Here is a 20,821-nt window from a genome sequence, read left to right on the forward strand (position 1 = left end):
AAGTTAAGAATATCATTAGTCTGCTCGTCTGAGTCGGCCACACATCGGCACATGGCGTGAAGGTGATGCACAGTCAGAGACGGACTCTTCCTGCTTCCCTCCAGACACATGATTTTGTAGATGTAGAACTGTCAAATTTAGCATTATCGTGCATATTTTCCTGCAGGTTTACTCTCTCGGCTTCGCTGTTTGTATTAAATTCCTTTTTCCTCTATTTAAAAAAAAAAAGAAGAAAAAAAAGGAGGAATACTCTGAAGGTATTGCCCTTATAAGATTCCCCCAGGGTGCTCACCACTCTCCAAGGGGCCTCCTGTCCCTTTAAATCTTTCATAAGCGTTACACAACAGGTCCAGTGGCACACAAGCAACAAACAGCCCCAAAAAAAGAAAATTGACATGGTCGGTCTGAGCCAGCCAGGCGAGGGAACCAGACACCTACGGATAGACGAGGCTCTCCGATCAAAACCGTCACTGTGGCTACCGTGCAAACAGACACACTTACATCGCCCCACATGCACTATCACACACACGCACACACACACACACACACACACGAGCACACGCACAAATAAAAAGGACTTGTAAACGCTGCGAGGGTTTTGTCCTTCCTCTCGCTGTGCGAAGCGAAGCAAATCGCATGTGATGATTTGACGCCGGGGTTGAGCTCTCCCCCGATTGGGCTCAGATCAGTGAGTATTTGCGGCAAAGAAATGGGAGACATGGAGGCAGACTGTGTGTAGGCGCATGTGTTCCAGAGGCACGAGGGGCTTTGACGCAAGACATTGAATTGCCAGTGGTCACTGCACTTGCGTACAAAGAGTGAAAACAGCCTGGTGGGGGTTATTAGAACCGATCGGGTCGTTTTGTACTTTGTTGAGGCGCTTGGCAACAAGTCGGTGAACTGGCCGCTACCTGTCCCTGCTCCACCCTCTGTGCATTGTTGCTGCGTGTCTGCGTCGTGGCTCTCGGTGCCAGCGATTGACTGCCTCTCCCTTGTTTTTCCCTCGCAGGCGACTGGAGAGCAACGCACTCTCACTCCCCCCGCCCCCCCCGGCTATTCTACCGAGCAACAGAGAGGAGAGGACTCGTCGAGGTCTGTGTGTGTGTCTGTGGCGGCAGGTGAGCTCGTAAAGTGACAAGTGTTTTGAGAGTCTGTTCCTGTTCGGCCCTTCACACATCCGTGAAGCGTGGATGGAGCGGTGTGGGCGTGTTACACAGAGAGAGAGAGAGCGAGGGGGGGGGGATTGTGTTCTGGTGCTTTCTCAGTGGTTTTCCATTACATCCCCCCCCCTCCTCCTCCTCCTCCTCCTCACCTGCTTCCCTCCTCTCTGCATTCTGGCCCGAACCAGGGCGGTGAACCAAACTTCTGTCTGGACGTGAGCCTGCCAGTCTAAAACCATCGCACAGCGCGTCGTAGTTAAAGTGTCGGAGAGGCCGCGCCCAGACGTCCCTGCGCCCTCATCTCGGTGCGCTCCAGCACCAGGAGGGGGGGACGGGCAACTTTACTAAAAGCGCACTGCGCCCATTTTTTAATTCAATCATCAGCGTAATGGAGACGAATAAGGTAGCGTTAAAGGAGACAAATTCAATTACGCCTTTTCAGTTTTTCCCCTTTCCTCTAGTGTGTTGTAGGGTTTTTTTTGTGTATGTAAGATCTGGAAAGTTTTAAAAAGTCTGCGTTGAAGGGAGTTGCTCTCCCCGACAGAAAACAAGCGCCCCTGAAACGCCTCGTCAGTAGTCCGGACGATACTGCCGCAAGATGGTGACATCACCATTTAACAGGAAGTGCATAAGTCCGGCACGCCCCCGACAAAGCCAAGGGGTGCGGCCGATTTGTCCTTCCTGTCTACTATTCCTTGACCGCGGTGGAAAACGTCATGAGGTCAAGGAAAGTGTAGAAGGAGGACTGATGGGACTTCGGAAAAGCTCGACTTTCACTAAACTACGTCATCACGCCACGGCGGATGTTATTGATGCGTCTGTCGTGGTGAAACCACACATTTCCAAAGATGAACTGTTGAATGTTTCAGTGTTTAACCACCGTGTGACATCAGATGTAAATGATTCGTATGAAACAGTAACTGACATGATGACGTGCGTCTCTTCTGGGTCATAGTCATACTCTTCTACTTCTGATTGAATAGTTTACGTCCGTCCATTGCACGTCACAGTTAATATTATAGTCCGTCTCCTTTTTTACCATAGGAAGGTCCAGTGTACCCTGTGCTAAAGGAGATGGGAAAGGAAGCATTGGAGCACCTTTCCTAAGCATTTAGAGAATCCGAACAGCTGTTATCATGGCTGCCGGTGAAATACTTCTGGATCATTTCAAGATTTAGGAAACTTGCTGAGCAAATTTGACAATTCGACCTCACCCCAGGTTGAGCGAGGGCCCAAAACCTCTTACAGGTGCTGGAAGTGGTTGACCAATCGTAACAGAGTGGAGCCAACTGGCCAATCAGAGCAGACTGGGCTTCATTGGGAGGGAGGGGCCTTAAAGAGACAGGAGCTAATTCCAAGTGATTCAGACGGAGGAGCTGCTGATATGAGCACGTCGTCTCCTGTGCCAATATTTATTGTGCTATTTACAAATGGTAATGAAAAGAGATAAAAGACGTGGCTGCCTCATAGATTTGTCATCACTCAGATCTTAATTAAGTCTATTGTGACTTAAATGTCATATTATCATTATTTTGGGTGCTTGCTTAATCAATAATTCACATCTGTGAACGAAGCATGCGATGATATCCTTACATTCAAGTGTTCCATAAGAGATGAGACGCTTCTGAGTACCTTTCCTCATAGATATCTTAATATTAATATTAATCCGTTAGATGTCAACCAATTTTTGCAATTCGTCTCCAAATAGACCTTTTTTTTTTTATCTGTAGAGAAAACTCAAGTAGGAGCATCCCAATTTTTTTTGGTCAAATGTTTGCCCCAAATTCCCGAACACATTTTGCCTTCTTGAAAATATTAATTCCAAACATCATAACATTTGTATGCGTTGCAGACTTCTAGGTCTGGGCTGTCCCTCGAGGTTCCTTCGGTACCAGTAACCGCTTCGCATCTACCGTATCTTTCCAAGGCTCTTTGTTCATTAGAGTACATGTGGATATTGAGCTCCATGTCTTATCTGCCGCAGCATCTGAACCGCGTCTTGTTCTCTCCAATCTTTTTGTTTCAGTTGCTCCGACTGAAATGTTTCTGGAAAAAAAAACCCTTACAGGAATTCCTGCTCGCACCACAACCCGTTCTCGTCACACTGTGCTAATATCAACTTCATTTCTCATTAAGGGTCCATCAAGGGTGTTTTCGAGCCTCTAGTCCGATGTGCCCCCCTTGGAAGCTGGTTTCAGATGGTGGCTTAGAGTATTGTCACCTATCTAGCACCATTTGAAATCAGTGTTCTTGGGGTGGGAAGTGTGTCACTGGCCAGCAGCAGGCCGCCATGAAGAGGCGTCCAGTGACGAAGGCAGAGGAGGCGACGTCCCACCCTGTGGTCTACAGGTCAACAATCTACTGCACAGCTCGAGCTCTTTGTCCTATCTCCAAGGTTGACCGATTTCTTTTGGTGTTCAGAGTCTGCTTTTGTTTCTAGCACCATTTGAAATCGGTTACAGTGAAGGACCGATCTCGTCTCTCGCCTTGCTTGAAGTGGATGACCCCAGGGCGAAGCGGCGCGCTCTTCATTTCACTGGCTGTGGTGAAATTGAGTCACTTTAACATTTTGAATCAAGAAAGTCTTTCAGTGATTTAGTTCTCCAGCGATTTAAAAACAGCAAAATGTATTGTACATGTGAAAAGGGAAAGACGTCTCAAATGTCTGTGTATACAAAGTAATGTAGTTACAATATTTGCATTTGATGTCATGTTAGTGCAGAGAAAATCAATTAGAGTAATTGTTCTTGTGACTGTTCACGTTCTGCCACTGGCTGTTTGTCAATTTGATCAATGGATCATTTGAACAATCTTCATGTGTCAAATCCACAAGTTTGCACCTTAAAGTATTACATCAGAGAAAATACTGTCTGTCGTGATTTAATATTTGAATTGGGTTTTCATTTCTTAATTAATATTTCTTTCATTCACTCACTCGGACTGTGATACCATTTGCAATATTAGACTTAATGCCAGCCACTGATCATTTTGTCTATTTGTGTTATGTTACCTCAGAGCCACTAGATGTCACCACCATGCTGCTGATGTAGTGTTGTCCATCATCATCATCATCATCATCATCTCAAACCTGACGAATACATTATTACTTCCTCGTGTGTCACTGAGACAGAATAGGCCACCAGCTTGTTATTAAGTCTTTTTTCCAGCTTGTTTTTGCATATTATTTTTGAAAATACTGGTATTTTTATATTAATATTTTTATTAACTGCACATGCAAGCTGTCTCTGCAGCCAATGCTGCATTCAAGGGACATGGGAACTCCAGGTTCACCCTGACTGAACATGTTTCATACTAAAATGCTGACGCTATGTTGTCTTGCAATTAAATAGTCCACTAACCAAAGAACAATTTTAGCTCGACCTCTTTGAGTGATTCAAAGCATCCTCCAACATGGATGACAGTGAATATTAATGTCTAATGTTATTATCTAATAGACTTTTCTATTAAGCTGAGGTAAACTCTCCCTTCAAAATCTATTTTTTGTTAGTAATTCCAAATGAGTTGAAACATTTGGTAAAAACGTGCTCCCTACACAAAGCTCTACAGCTGAAAGAAACGGTCTTAAAATTATGATAACGTTGTTTATGGCAATCATTTCTGGGACTAGGTTTTGGGCAACAAGAAAAAGTAGTGACGTGACATGACATCACAGAATCACAATAAAGTCCGAAAGTTTTTTTACTGGGAAACTTCATGTGAGCTGACATTTAAGAATTAAAAGACGCAACTCACGAAAAAAACCCAATTAACATAATCCACCTGAGTTATTAGTTTTGATTACAAACCCAGTGTTGCAGTGGATCGAAATTTGATCTCCAGACTGATTTCGTTCGTAGGAATCAATGATTCCGTGTTCAACCTCTCCGGCAGTCACGCAGTACTTGTCGCTGAAAAGAATATCCTCCCCCTTCGAGTGCGTCTTGTCTCCTAGCACAAGTTTGGAGCGGTTTTGAGCTACAACGTTAAAAAAAATAAAAAAAGAATTGAAGAGAATGACAAGTTAACAGCGTAATCGGCGTTCAGCACTGACCTTGAGCAGCAGCGACAAGGTCAAGACTGACCACGAGGAGCAGGGAAGTGATGCCCATGACGGGATCCATCGCATCTGAGGTACTCGAGCGTCCTTTTCTGTGTAAGGAAAACGCACAGTACGTGATTGTGAATGTCAGCGATTGGACAATATTACATGGTGGGTAACTATCACACTTTCAAAGTACACAGTCATTTGACAAGATGTCTTTGCATTTTGACTGTCTCGGGTCTGAGCAATGGTAAAGGAACCTTTTGTTTTGATGACAACGATTTATTCATTGATGGATTCATTTACATTTCGAAGCGTGACGTGAGGATTGTACTCAAGAGTTTTGCCGATTGATGATTGGTGACGTGTGGTTCGATTTCAAAGCAGCTCAGGGTTACGCTCATCTGTTGCAGTGAAAACTTTGAAACTTTAAAGACATTGTTTCCCAAATTCTGGCTACTTCAAAAGAGAGAAAAACATGAATGCATTGCAACAGCATTCTTATGTTGAATATTTTTGTTTCTTATTTTAATGCTTGTAGTTTTAAGTGCTCTGCCTTGCAGCCTGTAGCACCGACCTTGATGGAACATACGGTTTGGGCCCTTGTTACAAACGGGAGCTCCGCTTACCATAAATTAAGGAATTTGCATGTAGGATATTTTTATATTTTTTGTTCTCTATTTCTCCCTCACCTCGGTGAAGTTAGTTTTAAGTTGGATAGCGGCTGGGACCAGATCGATATCCCAACTTGAACCTTACTTCACCGCAGTTTCTCCCTCGCTCGGCGCCATTTTCTTCTTCTTCTCCTGTGATTTACCGGCAGCTTGCATCCTTAATGTTGCACTCCTGTGCGGACATGGATGTAGCGCCTTCCCGCGGAAAAAAGTTGCGAAAACAGAAGTGGGGAAAAAGTGTGAAATCTTGTCAGCATTCGGGAGAAATGCGGGAAAATGAGCCACATCCGTGAAACTAACACGTTGCTGAGTTTCCATAGTTTTATTTCATTAATTACAAAAGCCAGTGGAAACAGGAAGGCCATTTTACGTCCGTCTCAGACGTCTTACAAACTGCTATAGGTAGCAGAGTTTGTTTCAATAAATTAAATTAAAAAGTAGAGCAACAGCAAAAAAAACTTCACAGGCTACATACGTATAATACTAGAATCGTTCCTGTGCTTCTGGGTAGTGATATCAACAATAATGAAAAAAGAATTCAGGGAAAATAGTTTTAACCAAATTTGGTGAAGCCACAGGATAAAGTAAATATGTGCATTAAAACAAAAAAAAAAAATATTAAACTAAAATTTAGAGTCCAGGAGGAAGACCATGAAGTCCATCATTTACACATTATGATGGAGCATCATCAACACATTTTACAGGCAAACATTTGACACAAAACTTAAATGCTCAACTATGTGGTTAAGGCACAGACAGTGCTCGATCCCACCGTTCTTAACGGTGGATGGCAAAGTTACAAAAATGGAGACAGGTTGATACACGGTATCAACAATTTTCATTTCAGTTATACAAGTTGTGTAATATTTGCCCTACTTCATTAGTTACAGTGGTATTCAGTGCGTTTTGAGCATCACACAATTATTAAATTTGTTAAATTCCAGGAGCTGGACATGATGCGAACATTCACGGCCTGTTCGGCTCATGACGGCTTGGCCGAGTTGCCCTCTGAGCTTAAGTGCAAACGTTAAAAACAAAATAAAAAAAGAAGCTTTTCTGATACACATGAATAACAAATCCTACAAGACAAACAAACATTAAACATTGTCCTGCACTGACCTAAAATCATGGACATAAGAAATGGTTTGAAAGTGGCCTTTCACAAATGCAAATCGTTTTACTGCTCGTGGTAGCAACTTGAAGAATAAGCAGAGGATTGAGCTCAATACACAGGTTTCGGAATCTCAGACTGGCATTCCACAAAGTCCGTTCCGCCCGGAGAGCAAACGGAGGGACACAAGCACATTCAAAGGTTTGTTGCAGTGGCGTTCCTCTTCAGGTCATTTTCCCATCCATCAAAGCTCGACCAACAGGACCGTGACGCTTACTGCAGGCAAAGAAACATTGTGTTAATCAGTCCCCTCTTTTTGGGGACAAACCGTAAGAAAACAACAAAACAACCTACAGCCCTGTGAATAAAGGAAAAAAATATCGATAAACAATTTTGTGATGGGCGGTTTTCCAGATGTCCAATGAACACGCTCAGTTCGCAGCTCAGGAGAACGTTGAGGAAAGTAAAACAGACATCTTGAGCGTTATTGCAATAATACGGCTCAGCGCATACATATTTAACATTTCTGCCACATTGTTTATCTCCTCATTATCTGTGTGCTCAGTGGTCCATCTTCTTACCGAGAGCGGAACTCCCTCTTCATTTTTTGCGGCCGCATTGTCAGAAGAGCGTCCCTGAGAGCTGCAATCCAATAATGACTGGTCAACTTTACTGTCCACGTATGAGCCAGTAGACAGGAAGTGCAGATATTTTAAGCAAGTGTAGAGAAAGACCCCCGGCACCCCCCAAGAGTACAAGACTGTCTATGCGTCAAGGAAAGAATGCGGCACAAACACTAGAGCCCGACCGATAATATCGGCCGATATGAGCCTTTCACAGACACATCGGTATCTGCGCTTACGTTTGCCGAGATCAATTTTTTAAAAAGCAGAAAAAGCAGAAAAGCAGAAAAAAACGTACATTTATGTTTTATATTTTACGTAAAATAAATTATGTTTATCGTTTTAATTCACGTTCTATGAATGTAGTTGTATTTTTTTTGTTTTATTTTTGTTTATAGTTAAACTAAAATATCAATTATTATTATTTATCAATTCATAAACAATAATATATATTTATATATATATATTTAAAATTGGCCAGTGTGTCAGAAATCTTGTTTCCCTCGTATCGATATCGGTTGAGCTCTAACAACACACCACGTCTGCCGCCACCTTTATCACTTGCAGCTGCGGAAGTGTCACTGTGAAAAGCAAAACATACGACCTGTTGATATCTGTCACCAGTGTCATCAAGGGCACAGTCATCATTACAAATTTAAAATTCTGTTACTAGTGAGCGCAGAAAAAGATGAACACAGTATTCACCTAGTATGAATTCTTAAAACAAATATGTAAAGAGCCCTTTGATGGTTTGAAAATACTCTCCTTTACAGACGACGCTCTGCCCCGGCAGCAACGAGACGTTTACAGAAATGTGCCGCACAACAATTTTCCCCATTTTGCAGCAGTAAACTTATCAAATGTAAAAGTTTAATGAACCAGAAACAATTTGCTTAGAATTGGAAAATGTCTTTCACCGATAGATGCTTGGACTAGTTATTAAAACATTATTTACCCATGATGCACAATCAATGCTAATTACACCTATACCTCTTCACATTCATCCTAATCTGTTTGCCCAAAAAATAAATATGAATTGGTAATAATGATAACATAATAATAATGTTGCCAGTTTTTCCTCTCTTCTTGGTAGCAAAGTGTGCACGTGTTTCCTTTTTTTGCCATGGAAAGAAAACAAGGCGACACTAAAGACGCCCAAGTATTAGCATTTATAAAAAAAAAGTTACGCATGAATAGAAAGACGTCCGATAACGTAACTCCTGCAACAAAAAATGATACAGACATGATTGAAACCTTAAGGCACTCGGGGCAGATTGAGTGACATCTCGGTGCGGGAGAGTACTTTCAGGGGTCGTTACAGCGCCCCCCTGTGACAAGAAGGCGTTCAGCATGCAGCACACAGTGATAACTGACAGAAAAAGCTGCGACAGTTTGTTACTGAGTCATAAACGTGTCGGAGAGGAAAAAGTGCTGTAATGGCGGATCTGAGAACAAACAACACGGGGAAGCCACAAAAGGGATAAAGCGATTTCAAGGTGTTAGTCTGCAAAATGGAATAAAAATATTTTACCCTCGCTTTTTCTTCGTGTATGTCCAAAGTCCATAACAAAAGCCGGAACAAATACCAATGACTGCATATTTGAATGAGGAAAAAAAAAAAAAAATACACAAATGTTTGAGGAGGATGAGGATGATGATGATGATGTGAAAAGTATTATCGACTTTGAGGCCGACAAATCTATCTTAGGTTGTTTTTTCCGTCATGAAAAGATTATGCAATCCTTTTATGCACAGTCCACATGTTAGATCAAAAAACTAAGTTTAGTGGGTGTATTATAACAGCTGAATGTGGCACTTTGTTCGTATTCGTTAACATCAGTGCTCCTACACATTTTCCAAACCGCTTTCCAGACTCAACTTTCCATCTCTGTTTTTCAGAGTAGAAATATACATAGATGTTTATCAAGTCAATATCATATATAAATGAATATTATGTAACTAAATCATTTTTACATAACACATCACATTCTGACCGTCTTTCTATCATGTTGCACTTCATACACAGGAAGTCACGGTTTCTCCGGAAATTAATTTGTGATGTTGCATGTGCGGATTGACATTGAGAAATTTATGCTTCCAATTCCGACAGTAGCTGTTCTAGGACTTTGGATTCACGTCAGTTTAGACTTCAGTCTCGAAACACAATTTTCTTTTCCCATACTTCGGACTTGAACGAAGACCTGGAAATTACTCAAATCAAATTCCATACTTTTTCATACTGCATAGGAACCCTGTGGTGTGAACAAGAGCATGACGACCCCGGAGGAATCCCATACACTTCCCTGCTGTTCCTCTGAGGCCGCCTCTACATCAGCGCTTTACATTCTTCATCTACTGTTTCGAAAACTGAAGTTGAAACTTACCCAGGATTGGAATAACCCACTTTAACCAGTTATTTCCAGTCTCTGTGGGGGAGGGGGAACAAAAAAAAGATGAGATGCGAACATGGAAGAGGACAGAAATTAATCCAGCATAACAAATTAATCCTGATGATTTACCTGCAGTGTCAGTTGGTCTCGGAGCGTCTGAAGCACAGATATAAAGTGAGAGGATTAATCAAACCCACCTACTGATTCTCACATATAGACGACGTGTGATTGAACTACATCATCATTTGCGTCACACTCAGTATTTAGAGAAAATTCTGTGCTCAGTGCTAAATCTATTACGATTACAATTCAAATGTTCACATCATTTCAAGGATGGCCAACTGTATTAACCAACTGTAACATTGTAAGTGATCGAGTTATACGTGCATTTCTTTTGTACACGCATCATAATATGGTGTCATTTTATGGACAAATCAAATTGGACATTGTTTATGGATTTTTAAAAACCAGATGGAGATAATGGTGGTTATGCATCAAAATGGACTCTACCTGTTTCTTTCACTGAACGAGTGGTGGTGGTGGTGGTGGTGGTGGTGGAGGTCGTCGTCGCTTTAGTTGTGGCCGACACTGTTTGAAAAATGTGAGAGGAATCAGGACTGATAAAAAAAAAAAAATTTTAAACAGATATGTAATATCTTAACTTATGAATAATAATAATTAGCAGTTTATCATTCAAGCTGCCGTTTTATTATCCGGGAGTTTTAAATAGTGGTAATAATTCAACAATATGATTAAAAAGGGAGTTTTGAGTGGAAATGAAAGTATTAAACTAATTTGTATAAATAGTTGCTGTTCAAGACTGATGTTTTTTTTTGTTTTTTTAATGAATCTGATAAAGCTGATCGCATGTAGGAATGTAAAATAATCAAGAATATGCATAAAACAACATCACAACAACAAGTTATCAACTTGATTGATAACTTACATTTACATTCTGGGACTCCAGGTGACCATTTAGAATCGATGCCACATATCTGGGTTCGCTCTCCAAACATGACGTAACCAGGTCTGCACTGGAATGTCATCGTAGCCTGGTATCTATGCGGGGGTCGAGAACCTGCATCCTGGTCACCATTTTCGATTCGCGTATCGTTACATTCAACCTCTGCAGGCAAAGAAATTGGAAATTGGTACAGAGTATGTGAGGCAATCGGCAGGGAAAAGAAGGAAAACCACTTACTGACACATCCCGGTGGGTCGGGCTTGAAATTCCCATCCTCTGAACAAGTCAATAACTTTGATCCACGAAGGGTGTAATCATTTAGACACCTGAACTCTACAACCTGTGAATACTCATAGAAGTCTTCTTTTTCTGGACTGAAAGTGCCATGCGCAATCGGGTCTGGTGGATCACAAGTCATCACTGCAGGATAAAAGATTTCATGAAGCCATTTAATTCAGTGTCTTTTAGAGTTTTGGTTTTGTCTTGTGCTTCGCATCAACCGACATAGAAAGATTTACCGACCTTCACATAGAGGCAACCTGCCCATCCACCCTTTGTCTCCGCATACAATGTCAGGTCTGCCGACCATTTTGAAACTAAATAGAAGGGGAGAGAAAAGTTTTGACTTCAGATCAAAAATCTTCAAGATGACTAGGCCCGTCATGATAATTACGTTCATGAATAAGAACTCAATAAATGTTCATTGAAATCAATAATAGCCAATGTGTCTACAGCACATGCATGTTTGTCAACAGTCCAGCAAGTCTGCTTCTGTCCTCTCATCTGTTCTCGTCGTATGATTCATCAATTACTGGTAATTACTGCTCTTAGTATTTTTCAAAAGGCACCGTGTCTTCAAATTGCTTTGGTTTGTCTGTGGCAAAACGCAAGTCTAAACTTTGGATAACATTTCTCTCAGCAGCAACACAAATCATGTAGGACTTGCACACGCGACGACCCAGAGGCCTCTACTGCAAGCTCACATGATTCAGTATCAATAAATGGTCTTAAAATTATGAAATATTGTGCAACAAAAAATAGTTATCGTGACATGACATCACAGAATCACAATTAAGTTAGTCAATAGTAAATACCCTCTTTAATTGGAATAAGCTGTTGCTTTACTAGGAAACAATTTGTTCTAATACACCAGAGTTATTTGTTTTTTGATTACAAACCCAGTGTTGCAGTGGATCGAAATTGTATCGCCAAACTGAGTTCCTTCGGAGTAATCGATGTTTCCATTTTTAACCTCTCCAGCAGACCCGCAGTACTTCCCTGAAAGAAAAGCAAAAGAAATTAAACTCTTATAAAAGGATTAAAGTCCTCCCTTTAAAACTATTTGATAACATTACTCACAAATGACTCAACAGACTGGTCACCATATATTACCAGCGACTCATCTTAGAGGGCGTTTATATGTTTGTAAGAAATTATTTACTAGCAGCTTTCATATCAGAGAGTGCTGCCAAAGTCAGTAGTGAAAGACTGTTTGCTCTTGGTAATGTGAATGTAAAAATCGAGTGTTCATAATTACTCTCGCATGTCATCCTCACAGGACTCCATGTACCAGCTGTACAAGTAATGGTGGAAGACCCTCCTGCAGACATGTGGCCAACATCACAGGCTAAATTAACTGAAACGCCGTCCGAGAATGTAGTTAAAAGGATTCCCTCGCCCTTCAAGTGCATGTTGCCTCCTAGCACAGGTTTGGAGCAGTTTTGACCTACAATGAAAGAAGGAATAAAAAAAAACATTCAGTGCGCAATAAGTTTTCACTCACACACACACACACACACACACACACACACACACACACACACACACACACACACACACACACACACACACACACACACACACACACACACACACACACACACACACACACACACACACACACACACACACACACACACACAGTCTGTGTTACTGTTTGTTGTGTTCCGTCCACATGTTCGTACAATCGTATGTTTATGCTTTGGCAACATTGTTATTTAAACTTTCATGCCAATAAAGCTCTTTGAATTGAATTGAAAAAAGAAAGAAAGAAAGAAAGAAAGAAAGAAAGAAAGAGAATGACAAGTTAACTTAAGACCCGCTGCTGTTGCCTGATCACTCAAGTGTCATAAAAAGGGTTATCAGCATTCAGCACTGACCTTGAGCAGTAGTGACAAGGTCAAGAATGACCATGAGGAGGAGGGAAGTGATGCCCATGACGGGATCGATCAAGCGTCCTTTTCTGCAATGAAAACGCACAGTACGTGATTTAGCGAAGCTTTCAACTCGGTGATCACCAAAGTCACTTCGGGGGATAGTTCAGTGATTTTGAAGTGGGGTATTACGAGTTACTTCTGATGCATAGTTATTATGTTTCCTTATGGAGATGGTGATCAGCGATGTCAGGGAGTTTGGAGGGGAAATGGAAGTATCGCAATCCATCCATCATCTACCGTTTTGGCTGGAGCCAATCCCAGCTGACATTGGGGCGAGAGGCCTGGACAGTTCACCCTGGACAGGTCGCCAGCCTATCGCAGGGCCACATACAGAGACGGACAACCATTCACACCTACGGTCAATTTAGAGTCTCCAATGAACCTGACCCCATTCTGCATCTCTGGACTATGGGAGGAAGCCGAAGAGAACCCTAAGGGAACCCACGCATACACGGGGAGAACATGCAAACTCCACACAGAAAGACCCTGGTTGGTTTGAACCGGGATTCGAACCCAGAACCTTCCTGCTGTGAGGCCAAAGTGCGAACCACTAGACCCACGTGCAGGAGAATTTATTATCATTTTATTTCAATTACAATTGAACGGACACACATATATATATACCATTTGATCAAAAAACACTGAACTGTCCCTTTAACGGCTGAACGAGCCACGAACAAGGAGATCAGTTCAGACGCGAACAAACTGGCCGACGTGTGGGGGCGTGGCCCCCGTGACATTGCTGCCGTATCTGATCTCACCTCGCTCCTGTGTGAGCGGTTCCGATCGGCAAATTCGGTTATTATTATTAAAATAAAACGACGCCATTATACAAGTGCCGCCCCCCTCACACGGCTGTGACCGTGTCCGCCCCCCTCTTCCCTCTCCGCACCTCGGCTGGCGAGGTGACGCATCTCAGTCGAGCTAACGGTGCAACTCTGACCTCAACACAAACAATTTTTAAGAGAGCAGGACCGACGCCGAAACTCCCCGGTAGACGCGTTGGGTTGATGCGGAAGTGTCAAAACGACAGTCAACATTTGTGTTAAATCGATGGAAAACTTGCACCGGGTGCGGTTGAGTCATCCCGGGCTGGGCTGGTTAGCTAGCTAGACTTGACCACTAGCGAGCTAGCTAGTGGTCAAGTCTAGCTAGCTCGCTAGTGGACAAGTGTAGCTAGCTCGCTATTGGACAAGTCATCGCGGGCTGGGTTGGTCAGCGACCCAGCCCGCTGACCTAGCTAGGTAGCCAGGTAGCTAGCTAGATACCGGTGCGGTATCGCCGGGGCTGTTTGTCGGGTTTGTCAAAGCAAACGGGCAGACTGGAGACTCACCCGACAGAGTGATGAAGAGTTCCCATGGCGGCGGTGGTGGCTGCTTCTGCTGCTGCTGTCTCCTTTGACGGTTAGCGGGTTCTGTCTTCCTCCTCTCGGCTATAACCTGTCGCCAGGATGGGTGTGGCTAATAAAGTGACGCAATCTCTTTTGACGCAATCTCTGGCAAACCAGAGCCGTCGAGAGAGAGAGAGGGGGGGAGGGAGGGAGAGAGAGAGAGAGAGAGAGAGAGAGAGAGAGAGAGATGAAGGGAGGGAGAGAGAGAGAGAGAGAGAGAGAGAGGGAGAGAGAGAGAGAGGGGGGGAGAGAGAGAGGGGGGGGGGGAGAGAGAGAGAGAGAGAGAGAGAGAGAGAGAGAGAGATGAAGGGAGGGAGAGAGAGAGAGAGAGAGAGAGAGAGGGAGAGAGAGAGAGAGAGAGAGAGAGGGGGGGGGGGGGGAGAGAGAGACGCCTCCGGGAAACCGAACAGTAAAAAGTCCGCGCCTTTGGGTGTGTTCCTTCCGACCCGGAACTGTGTGTGTTGCACTGTTGAAATAGTAAGACGGCTAAAATAATCTCATTGTATTTCATCAGTCGGTTTGCTATATTGTAAATTGATACATGTATTGACTGCTTATTACAACAACAACAAAACAAAACAAAAATCGAAGTTCTGTCGCTCGGAACAATGGATTCTAACTTCCGGGGAACTATCTGAAGCGTGCATGAGTCACGTGACGTGCAAGCCGTTTGGACTTCCGTTGTCGCAACTCTCTGTCTCAACGGCTCCGATGCGTCTGAACCACAGCAACTCTTGATTTAACATACGAAGGTAGGTTCAGTAATGATGATAATCACAGTAAAAATAATAGCATAATGGATAAATAAATAAAAGAAACGTGTACAGTGCAAAACTCCAAACACATCCGCTTTATTGCTTTAAGTCCCTCTGCTATGATCCATTACGACTCTTTGATGGAGCAAAAAGAAAAGATGTGGACATTACTTAATTTATGTGAGATCTCGAAAAGTCACCTTTCTTTTGAAAGAAATTAACATTTGTTGGTTTGTTTTTCCTCTCTTTGTTCCTCTCTTTTCTCTTCTGGGACCCAGACTTTACTTTTTTGAGGGAAGACATCACAAAGTCAGTAGATCAGCTGACAGATCAGGTAAAGGGTGAGAGGGCCCTCAGAGAACCTCCACTCTTTTTTGAAAAGCATTGTTCAGTCTCTCAACCAATGTATTCAGACAATTTTTAATTTATGTTATGACATTCATTTCTTAGAAAACACTAATAACAAACAAAACAAACTTTTAATTCCAGGCTTTCCAGGGTTATGATTATACATATTATGGCCATTAATAAAGGACATATATTGCAGTGAGCAGAAATATTACAATAGCAATAATTAGCATAAATGTACAGTGTTAAAATCAGGGGAAGTCATTATTCCGTTTATTTCACTTTTAATTGGGAACAATTGCTGGAATAAAAGTTTTATTCTTCAGTATTATTTCGAGATGTGGTTCACAGCACAAAACGTAGAAGGATCAAAGTGCATATGGGTGTACAGTTCTTTTGTACCCACTGTCTACGGAACAGGCCGCGTGAGGTTTCGCATGCTCGATTGGTCACAACAAGGACACATCTGCGCCATCATACTAGATAGCTTCAACACGATACTGGTCACAGCAAGGACACATCGGCGCCAGCATGATTATGTTTGGTATCAACAACACATTGTCCACATTACTTACAGTCAGGACACATTCTGCCACTACAGTAACCAATATGTGGGTGAGCTATTTGAATTACGTTATATTCTGAAGAAACAATCCTTGATCACAAAAATGGGAGGAATTTTGGGGCGAGGCATGAGAAAGAAAATGTGAATGAGAAGACCCCCCACGGAGGCTGACAAACAAAATACCTTTCTAAAATGCATGTTACTGAACCAAGTGGGGCACTTGCTTGAAATGAACCCTCCTCTTCCTCTTGGCAGATTTTCGGAGTCTTGTTTTGGTACATTTTAGAACTACGCACAGAAATATCAGCAAGGACGCAAAAGAGCCCCAGCGCAGCAGCGTATACCAGAGTGGCAACCAAGTCTGTGTCCTGAAAAGGCAAAACATTTGATTAGTTGTTCACTTTGAGAATAAAAACAAATCTATGGATGACTCTAATTTATGCTTCTGCTATTATCAATTTGAGGAGAAATGTTTTGTATATAGCCAAACCTTTTGAAAAGCAGATCTTGGTGAGTTTGATTAATTTGTGATAGCTGGTTTGTCGGGTCACTGTGGCTGCTCACTGTGGTTTTGCAGGTAGCCAGAGGTGGAGTTTGGACCTCGGTGGTGCTCGCTGTGCAGTCATAAATGTTTTGGCCTGATGATTAAGACAGATTCTTTTATGAGATTAAACCTTGTGAAATACATATTTCACAACAACCTTAAAACAAATCAGACCCTGTCGGTAGAGCCCACATTTATAGTGTATCATGTATACCAATATGAAGCTCCTGTGTGTAGGATTTCTATTAGGATTTGTGAGAAATGCATTGACAAGTTTTGTAGTGTCTTTTCTGATATGACCACTAGGGGTCATCAAAGTCAACTCTGTCAGACATAGACTTTAATCTATCATATAAAGAAAATAAATAAAGCTATAATGAAACAAAATTGATGGTGATGATGATTTTTTTGTCATTGATAATTAATCTACAATGTCAAAATATCACCCACTTTGCTTTAGCTCCTAATGCAACTAATGGAGAGGCAATTTTAGGATTAAGTATGTTTTGAGGGAACAATCATTCATCATGACACAAATGTTTTAAAAAGATTATATGTATGTATGTATATGTATATATATATATATATATATATATATATATATATATATATATATATATATATATATATATATATATATATGTATATATATATATATATATATATATATATATATATATATATATATATATATATATGTATATATATGTATATATATATATATATATATATACTGAAACTTGGGTAGTAAAGTCAGGTTGGGTCGTAATGGATTACATAATCATTTTACAAAATCCCATCAGTTCTCACCCTGCATATTAACAGCATAGCTACAGCTTCTGTCTGCCGGCAGCAGAACCTGCACAGAGAGGATTTCACTCTCCTCCGTGCTTATGTCATTACTGGCAACACAGTAATAATCGCTTCCCTTCTCCACGGAGCCACAGTGTAGGTACAAGTCTGATGACGGGTGAACAGGTAAGTCCTTGTGGTGAGTGCGTTGATACCAGGCGTAACGGATGTCAGTGCCCTCTGCACAGCCACAGCGCACGGTCACTGGGTGCCCCCAACATGTTGACCTGTCCGCCAGTGAGGTCAAGGGCCAGATTCTGGGCTTAGATACTGGAACTGGCACAAAGAAGCAAGCCATTTATTTTGAATCCATGTTTGAGGAATACATGTTTAAACACAGCCTATATATATATATTAATGATGTGATAGTGATTGTGCGGACGTCCTAAGCAGAAGTATTTATTACGAGGAGCTCAAAATGTGAGGAGATTTCTGGTTAGTTATCGCAACACTAACCCGTGTCACGATAAGTACATTATCGACTTATCTTACGATACATAAATATGAACTCAATAATTTTTTGGAACCTCAGTAACAGCCATTGTGTCTACATGCCTGTTTTTGACAAAAGAATGAATGTAAACAACAGTCCAGCAAAGTCTCGCTGCGCCCATCAGTTCTCATCACATGATTAATAGATTTGTTAATATTTTTCTAAAGGCACCGTGTCTTCACATTGCTTGTTTTGTCCTAAACGCAAGTGTCCTTGCCTAAACGCAAGTCTAAACTTTGGATAAGTAGCAACTCGAATCCTGTAGACCAAGCTCACATGATTCACTATCAAAAAATGATGACAATATTGTTTATCGCAATCAAAACCGGGACAATATATCGTGCAACAAAAACACGTTATCGTGACAGGCCTACTCGCAGAATAATGTCGTCATCAAACAGACAGAGCGGCCGTCTCCATAGAAACGCTCTGTCTCTGTCTCAGTAAATTTAGGTCAAAGGGCAACCAACCTTGCAACTACACTAAACAATCAAATTTTTTTTTTTATTAATGACTCATTTTTTTCAAATTAATCATTAATAAGGTTTGTGTAACGCTTACCTTCAGTGATAAACACGTTGACGGAAGTCATGATGTCAGCATATATTTTGTCAATCCCGACCCAGTACACTCCGGTGTCATCCAACTGCAGACCTGTGACTTTCACAAACAGGCCTTTTCTTCTCGCGTCTAACACGAGAAACCTGCCGCTGGTTTTTTTGACGTGTTCTGAATCCGCCAGGATCTCGCAGGTCCCCCTGGAGTCGCCTCGGCACCAGTACTTTTTATTGAACAGGAAATGATTTGTGTCATACTTGCAGGAAAGAATGAATTCGCCTCCAATATGTGCAGCGATCTGTCCTTTATCACACTGGAGCTGAAGACTCGCTGAAAGACAGAGTGCGATTAGACTGAAACGGCTCAAAGCACTGGAACGTCTTGAAATCAAGATGATGCGTCTGAAGGGGTTTATCCACTAATTAGATTTAATGTGTAGCCTGAGCGATGAGAAAATGCTTGTTTCAATATTCAACATCCAATTTAAGTTGAACTCATCCAATTTCACAGTTTTACCCACACGATTATTATAAATTCAAGTGCTATTTATTACAACATAAATATTGCAAGAAGAAGAATGTGGAGGAAGAAAAAGTTTTACAAACTAAGTAGCAATAAATCCATCAAGTGACAAATTGTCACTCATTTATCAAAAATGTATTTGCTAAAGTTTTAATCATAACAACAACAAACACAATAACAACAATAATATTTATAATAATAATAAGTCAGTTAAAACAAAACAAAGTGAAACATCCAAAAATGACTGAAATAGTAAATCAAATATAGTTAATAGTAATCTGAGTTGGGGGGTTGTACAGCAAGAGGCAAAATATTTTTTTTTAAAGTTAAAGGTGACATCAGACAAAACATTTTACTCAAATCGGTGTGATGTTCTCTCTGTACGTGGTTTTGGTAAGAAGTCTTGCTGCTGCGTTTTGGACAAGCTGTAATTAATACAGACTCTGTTGGCTCAGGCTGGTGAAAAGAGATTTACAAAAATCCAAACGAGAGAGAAAGTGAAAGCATATGTAGTCAAATAACTGTTACTCCAGTGTAACTGAAGAACATTACTGATGCTTACATAAGCCTGGAGTTTTCATCTATTCATGTTAGAGGCATTAATAAAGTTAAGGTAATGGATAGAATTGCATGTGCTCTTATGTTATTGAAACAAATACATTATTTAACCCCCCAAAAATGGTCCCACTTAAACTGACCTTACAATAAATTTTTCATTTTCTAAAGGTAAATCAAATATACTTTCCTTTTGGAAATCTAAATGATAATAAATACATTATTTAACCCCCCAAAAAATGGTCCCACTTAAATTGACCTTGCAATACATTTTACATTTTCCAAAGGTAAATAAAATATACTTTCCTTTTGGAAATCTTAATGATGGTAAACAAAAAAGACGGTTTAGCGATAGAAGTTCTAAATCATGTGTTTACTGACCTTGAAACAGCAAAATAAGACACGGTATCTTCATGTTGACGTTAAAGGTTGAAATGTAAGAAATCGTAATCAAAACTCTGGTGGACTGTGGTCATTATGGCTTCCTGTCAGGTGCATGGTAGCTTCCTGTCAGGTGCATGGTAGCTTCCTGACATACTTCTGCAAGACCTGCTGTCCTGAGCACACACATGTGGTTCCGGACAGACAGGTCACGTTTATCTCAGCAAGTGTCATTTGTAAAAGCCCCTAAAAATATAGACGCGATTTTTGTTTTTATAATAATGAGGAAACTCTTTCACTGTGGCTTCAGACTTTAGTTTGACTGTTTTTTATTCAAGACCATTATTTCTTTCATTCACTCACTCAAACTTGCATTTGCAGTAATAGACTTAAGGCCAGCTACTGATCATTTTTGACTGTCTGTCTATTTGTGTTATGTTACCTCAGAGCCACTAGATGTCGCCACCATGCTGCTGATGTAGTGTGCACCTGCTGGAGGCAGGTGTGATGTGTTGTCCATCATCACCATCACCATCATCATCATCATCATCATCATCACCATCATCATCATCGTATCAAACCTGACGAATGCATTATTACTTCCTCGTGTGTGACTGAGACAGAATAGGCCACAGGCTTGTCTTTTAAGTCTTTTTCCAGTATGTGTTTCCTTATCAT

General features: G+C 41.3%; 2 protein-coding genes and 1 long non-coding RNA gene across 6 annotated transcripts; 1 reads left to right on the forward strand and 2 right to left on the reverse strand.

Moving 5' to 3' along the window:
- Nucleotides 1-6,183: 6,183 nt before the first annotated feature.
- Nucleotides 6,184-14,672, reverse strand: LOC118317320 (membrane cofactor protein). Of its 4 annotated transcripts, XM_035645904.2 has the most exons (13): nt 14,514-14,671; nt 13,124-13,206; nt 12,502-12,690; nt 12,143-12,242; nt 11,487-11,560; nt 11,202-11,384; nt 10,947-11,126; nt 10,511-10,588; nt 10,130-10,156; nt 9,995-10,036; nt 9,142-9,202; nt 7,569-7,629; nt 6,184-7,263 (listed from the first exon to the last, which is right to left on the reverse strand). In XM_035645904.2, exons 1-13 carry the CDS (start codon nt 14,537-14,539, stop codon nt 7,261-7,263), a joined length of 1,107 nt encoding a protein of 368 aa, XP_035501797.2. In that variant the 5' UTR covers nt 14,540-14,671; the 3' UTR covers nt 6,184-7,260. The 4 variants fall into 4 exon arrangements, with proteins under 4 accessions (XP_035501797.2, XP_035501799.2, XP_035501798.2 ...); XM_035645906.2 differs by lacking the exon at nt 9,142-9,202 and having other exon boundaries at nt 14,514-14,672; XM_035645905.2 differs by lacking the exon at nt 7,569-7,629 and having other exon boundaries at nt 14,514-14,672.
- Nucleotides 14,673-14,963: 291 nt separating this feature from the next.
- On the forward strand, nt 14,964-16,674 carry LOC118317325. Its single transcript, XR_004795401.2, has 2 exons — nt 14,964-15,322; nt 15,604-16,674. It is a non-coding gene; the product is annotated as an uncharacterized LOC118317325 (long non-coding RNA).
- LOC118317322 lies at nt 15,730-20,416 on the reverse strand. The gene is made up of 5 exons (XM_035645911.2): nt 20,144-20,416; nt 18,689-19,015; nt 17,593-17,910; nt 16,729-16,876; nt 15,730-16,606 (listed from the first exon to the last, which is right to left on the reverse strand). Exons 1-5 carry the CDS (start codon nt 20,175-20,177, stop codon nt 16,438-16,440), a joined length of 996 nt encoding a protein of 331 aa, XP_035501804.1. The 5' UTR covers nt 20,178-20,416; the 3' UTR covers nt 15,730-16,437.
- Between the last annotated feature and the right edge of the window lie 405 nt (nt 20,417-20,821).

Source organism: Scophthalmus maximus, chromosome 3 (assembly GCF_022379125.1).
Source record: "Scophthalmus maximus strain ysfricsl-2021 chromosome 3, ASM2237912v1, whole genome shotgun sequence".
NCBI lineage: Eukaryota > Metazoa > Chordata > Actinopteri > Pleuronectiformes > Scophthalmidae > Scophthalmus > Scophthalmus maximus.